Genomic DNA, 6,459 nt, shown 5'->3' on the forward strand with positions numbered 1-6,459 from the left:
GGTTATGCCTCCAAAGAACTTAACGAGAGTAATAAAAGTAAGGAAATAATTACCTGACATAGACACAGAGTAATTTTAATTTAGTTTGGAACCTTGGGTCCATCTGTGATTTGCCTGACTGGTACTTTCTTGTACTCCAAGCATATATTTACACACTGACAGCCGGAAGTCGGGAGTCTGCTTAAGGGATGGCTTTTTAGTCCATACAATCTTCTCTAGTAACTTATCTCCAGCTTCAACCTTTTTCCAGGTTTGCTTTTGGGGGTCATGACTCTCTCTGTTTCTGATTTGGACACAAGTTCTCCTTATTTAGGATTTCATCGGGAAGAAATCAAATCCCACATACACCACACAGACTGAAGTATCTGATTTTTAAATGCTTTATTACATTAACTTTAGTATCATTAGTAGATGAATATAATCAGATTAACAAACTGGTTTGGCCACAAGGAAAAGGAAAAACATTTCTGAAGCTTCACAAAACTATGTGTGTAGTGTGCAAACTAGAACCAGTTATACTTTCATCTCTTCACAGAACACAAGTAGTGCAGTGCATCATGAGATGTTCCACTGCTGCACCATCACCTGCAAACTGTAGAGGAGACATGAAGGCAAACTTTGGAGGAATTTCCAAGGCAACTGCAGTCAAACATTATTTGTAAAACTGCAGGTATAGGATGGCATTATACAAAAGCTCAAATATCCTTCAAAACTTGGACTATTGAAGTCTACAATTAAATTTCAATTTTTTTAACTTATAAGGAAATCATACTCATTTAAGATATAGTTACCTCTACCTTAATCCCCAAATCAGTCAGATATTTGTAGTCTTATCAGAAATATTTGTATTAGGTAGTTGTTTTATTTCCTTTTCTATTGCTTACAATTTTAAAATCCACATTAATGACTCAGAGTAACATTTATACATAGATTAACAGAAAGGTAAACTTTAATTTCCAAATTAGGAAAAAAGAAAGATGTTAAATGGCTTTGCTTTAAAAGAAACAGTACAACTGTATAGGTATAGATAATGGTTTTGTAACAATAAGCATTAATTTAATACAAAGATACCAGTGCTTTTGGGCCAAAGCCAATAGACTTTACTTTTTAGAAATAAGCTTAGTTTACTTCATTAAAGTAAGTGTTACGGCTGCTATAATGTGTCTGGTACTGATTCCAAACATATCCAGCAATTCACTAGTTTTCCTACGTTGAGGCACTCCTGACACTGCCAGCTGATGAACACGGATATCAGGCTCCCTGGAGACAGCTGCACACACAGCTTCTCCAATGCCACCTTCCCTGTAGTGATCCTCCACTGTGATAACTCGGCCGCCTGTGGCTTTTGCACTGGAGATGATGGTGGCGGCATCCAGGGGTTTAATGGTAAATGGGTCGATGACACGGACAGAAATACCTTGTTGAGAAAGATGGTCAGCAGCTGCTAAGGCTTCATGGAGAGTAACTCCAGCTCCAATTACTGTGACTTTATCATTGACACTGTGGCGGACCACCTTGGCCTGGCCAATCTCAAAATTTTCTTGTGGGGTATAAATAACTGCAGTCTCTGGTTGGCTGGTTCGAATGAAGCACATTCCCTTGGTATTGGCGGCTAGATAAACAGCATGCTCTGTCGAGATGGCATCACTTGGATAGAAAACAGTACAATTGGGAATGCTTCGGAACATGGCTAGATCCTCCAGGGCCATCTGGCAGACTCCATCTTCTCCAGTGGATACCCCACAGTGGGAACCAATAAGGTTGATATTGGCTTGAGAAATGGCTCCCATTCGGAGCTGATCAAATGCTCTAGTAAAAAAGGCAGCAAAAGCACTAGCAAAAGCAATGGTTCGACCATGTGTAGCACAGCCTAGTGCCACATTTACCATGTTTTGTTCAGCAGTAACACACTCTATGAAACGCTCAGGGTGTTCTTTCCTGAATATTTCAGAAAAGGTGGAGTTCATTGTGTCACCACTCAGAACAATAACTCTTTCATTTGCACGGCCCATTTTAGCCAGAGCCAAACCATATGTTTTCTGAGTAGCTATCTTGTCACCAACTTTGTAAGCAGGTGGGGAGGTCATTTTTATATCTGTGATGCTGATTTGAGGTGAGTCTTCCACAGGCGATTTTGGTATGAGATTCTCATTGGTCTGTATCTGACTCTCAATTAATTTGACAATTGCATCTGCTCTTTCTTTTGGCACTGGCTTTCCATGCCAATTTTCTGCATCCTCAATATTTGGAATACCCCGACCTTTGAAGGTCTTGGCAACTATAGCAGTAGGCTTGTTCTTCACTTGACTTGCTTGCCAAAATGCTTGGCACAAGGCCTCCACATCATGGCCGTCCACTAAGTAAGTATTCCATCCAAAGGCTTCACAGCAATTCTGGTAGATGTCTGCGCCATGCTCAAGGGGTGCAGGCCCACTTTGTCCCAAGCGGTTCACGTCAAAGACTGCCACGAGATTGTCCAAGTTGTAGTGGGAGGCAAAAGCGAAAGCCTCCCACACAGAGCCTTCTGAGGATTCGCCATCTCCCATAAGGCAGAACACCCTGTAGCTGGCCTTGTCAAGGTACTTGCCAGTATAAGCCATTCCACACGCAGCACCTAATCCCTGTCCTAGGCACCCTGTTGCCACGTCAACAAATGGCAGTCGGGGGGTAGGGTGTCTCTCCAAGCCGCTGTGAGGTTTCCTCAGGTTCAGCAAGTCAGATTCACTGATGTCACCCACCTCCACCCAAGCGGCATAGAGGATGGGAGCAGCGTGTCCCTTGGAGAGGATGAACCGGTCGTTGTCCGGGTGTTCTGGGTCTGTCTGTTTATACTTCATCGTGTGGAAGAAGAGGACAGACACGACCTCTGCTGCACTGCAGCACGACGTGAGCTGGCCTGAACCAGAGGCACACGTGGCCCTGATGGAATGGATCCGCAGGCGGTTGGCGGTGTCCCGCAGTACCTGCACGGTCTTCACGTCGGGCTTGGCATCGTTGGCCATGATCTCTCTTTTGTCGGTTTGGCAAAGCAAATGGCGCCGCAGCACTCCCACAACCCACCGCGGCAGTGCTCTCACGTGACCGCTCCGCCCTCGCCTCGCCTCTGCCTGGAGGCCTGAGCTCAGCCACCAGCCGCGGTGCCCACAACGGAGCTTCCCGCGAGACTGAGGAAACGGACATGTTGCGGTAGCCTGCACCCTCTGATGTGCACCGTTCCCTCTCTCTGTCCACGCCCAGCTGAATGGATTTTTAGTATTTACTTTGTCACTTGCATGTTCAACATTAGTAAGCATAATTAAATTTCTTTTTACCTTTCCCTGTGTTATAAATTCAAAACTAGACATTTTTCCGTGTATTATAGGAAGCTATTTGTGAGGCTGTGCTTTTTTAATGCATTAACACTATATCCGAGACATCACTCTTTTATATCAGAACATTAATAGAAAGGATACAAAGTCACTTTCAATCTGACCAGTATGGCAATGCTATCTCAACAGAGACTTTCTCAGAGCAACCAAATATCTGAATCTCAGACTTATAGAAAGAAATGCAATGACTAATTTAACCAAAATTTAAAGGAAGAACAAATCTGAAACCACCCAATGGCAGAATAGAATTGCAACTCCAGTGTGCCCTAAAGTACTATTTCTGTGTTGAAATAATTAGAAGGCCAGTAGGCTGAGGTAGCTTCAGCTCCCTGAGTTCCTACCTAAGAAAAGGAAACCCAAATCAGTGTAAATGATAAAAAGGAAATTTAAGCTTAATCAATCAGAAACTGCTAGCTAACTTCTAACTAGGGACTTTCCACTGGGATGACCCAAATAAGGCTAGTACTCCACTTCAACCAATCAAATATCTTTCCTTTGTTTCCAAATTCACCCTATAAAAGCCTTCTCCTTGGCTCCTTTATCAGGAGCTACCAGATTCATGAATCACTGAATGGTCAAATAAATGCTTTAATATTTTAATGTGCCTCAGTTTATCTTTTAATGACTGTCACTACAAATCATTTTTAGGACAAAGTTACTTACTTTAAAAAACTAAATTTGTGGGCCGGGCGCTGTGGCTCACGCCTGTAATCCCAGCACTTTGGGAGGCCGAGGCGGGCGGATCACAAGGTCAGGAGATCGAGACCATCCTGGCTAACACGGTGAAACCCCGTGTCCATTAAAAATACAAAAAAATTAGCTGGGTGTGGTGGTGGGCACCTGTAGTCCCAGCTACTCGGGAGGCTGAGGCAGGAGAATGACGTGAACCTGGGAGGTGGAGCTTGCAGTGAGCCCAGATTGTGCCACTGCACTCCAGCCTGGGCGACAGAGTGAGACTCCGTCTAAAAAAAAAACAAAAAACTAAATTTGTGCCATTGAACTCTTCTAGCAGGCCAAGGTTATGGTTTGTCATCAATAAAACAACAATTAAAAAAACCACAATGATAATATATCATACCTTCCCATATTGCGATGTTAAACCTCTTGGTTTCTTGAGCAATAATTCTTACCTTAACTTCACATTAAAATCAGGTCACACAAGAAAAACAATGCCTGATTCTATCCCAGAAAAATAGAATTTGAATTTCTGGACCTGGAGTCTGGGAAGCTATGTTTCTAAAATACACCCATTGATTATAATGGGTAGTCAAGGTTAATAACATAATCTGGAGATAGTCTGAGACCAGTGGTTCTCAACATTAGTTGTAGTTTAGAATTATCTGGGGAATTTTAAAAACATCTCATGTCCATGCTGCACTCCAGACCAATTAATATCAGAATTTCTAGGCAATAGATCTAGGCATCAGTAATTTAAAAATCTTCCCCAGGCAATTTCAATGTTCAGTCAGGGTTGTAAACAACTAACTCAGGGGGTGTTGTTACTCTTTATACTTATTATCTCTTGCATTAATATCAGAAAAATAGTTCAAATGTTATTTGCTATTTCAACTAGTTCTATCATTTTAACTTTTAAGGACACATATTAGAATAAATGGTAATAATATGACACTAACAAGATTTTAAGACTTGTAGGAATGTTGGCGTTGGAGAAGTTCTTAAGAGGTCATCATGTATTCATAACTCTCCATGCCCTTTGCAAATTAAAGCTTGTTTATCTTTTTAGACAAATAAAGGAAATACAAGCAGACTAGGCTAGAACTGGTGGTAAAGAAGATGGGAATTAGAGAAAAAATAATAATCACGGTAACATAATAGCAAACTACTACAGGCTGACAGGAAAGTAGTTAATATAAACACAGGTAGCTCACCATTATTTTGGCCAAAAAGAACTCCAATAAATCCACACAATTAGTAAACATGATAGTATAAAAATGATTTATGAGGCAATGTTCACATGAATAAAAACATGGGACTGCTTAACATTTCTTTCCAAGTTCCCACATTCTTTCACTCATTTAAAACATTGCACAGCTATTTCCTAAAGTATTAAATAAAAAATTTTAACATTAGCAAAGGTCAGTTTTATTAAAAGAAGAATGTAGTCTTGGAGATTTAATACCCTAGATAGTGAGTGTGAATTTCCCTCTATCATTCTGTGAGACTGTGTGAATTTTTTATACTATATAGAAAATAATATTTTATAAATTATGTGTAAAATGCTTATAAAGTACTCTGAGATTTTGTAAAAGGAACTCTGGAAAGATATATATATATATAATTATATAAAAGTATATATATAGTAAAATATCTGGAAAGATATATATATAAAATATATATAAAAATATATATTATCTATATAAAATACTTTTATTTCACTATATATAATATATATTAATTTTATATAAAATTTATATATAATATTAAATATATTAATTTTATATAAAATTAATTTTATATTAATATTATATATTAATTTTATATTAATATATAAATAACATATATAAGATGCTAATTATTTTCTTTAAGCATTTTAGTCTTTTAAATTTGAAATATGTTTTAAAATATACAATTGAAAATATATAAATACAGGTAGAGCATCCCAAATTTGAAAATCTGATGTTTCAAATGCTTCAAAATCTGAAACATTTTGAGCACTGACATGTTACTCAGGGGAACTGCTCAAAGGACATTTTGGATTTGGGATTTTTCTGATTTGGAGTGCTCAGCTGCTAAGTATAATGCAGATATTTCAAATTTTTTTTAATTGAAATCCAAAACACTTCTGGTCCCAAGCAAATAATTTCAACTAAAGAATACTCAACTTGTTCAAAGTATGCACAATTTCATAATGCAAAATTACCCGATATGGCTGGGAACACAACTTCATCAAATAAATCAAACAAAGATGTGATACCACTTTCTCCCCTATTTAGAAGAGGCTTTTACTGACAAAAGGTCAGCCAAAATCTTTTAAACCAGCATGCCAAAAATGTAGTTGTCTCGGAAAAAAGTTCATTATTCATTTTAGAGATCATTTTGGAAGCCAGTCGAAAGTGTTCTGCAAATAGGA

General features: G+C 38.8%; 1 protein-coding gene across 1 annotated transcript; it reads right to left on the reverse strand.

Moving 5' to 3' along the window:
- Nucleotides 1-364: 364 nt before the first annotated feature.
- TKTL2 (transketolase like 2) lies at nt 365-3,160 on the reverse strand. Its single transcript, XM_003257919.4, has one exon. The coding sequence runs from the start codon at nt 3,000-3,002 to the stop codon at nt 1,125-1,127; it is 1,878 nt and encodes a 625-aa protein (XP_003257967.1). The 5' UTR covers nt 3,003-3,160; the 3' UTR covers nt 365-1,124.
- Between the last annotated feature and the right edge of the window lie 3,299 nt (nt 3,161-6,459).

Source organism: Nomascus leucogenys, chromosome 7b (genome assembly GCF_006542625.1).
Source record: "Nomascus leucogenys isolate Asia chromosome 7b, Asia_NLE_v1, whole genome shotgun sequence".
NCBI lineage: Eukaryota > Metazoa > Chordata > Mammalia > Primates > Hylobatidae > Nomascus > Nomascus leucogenys.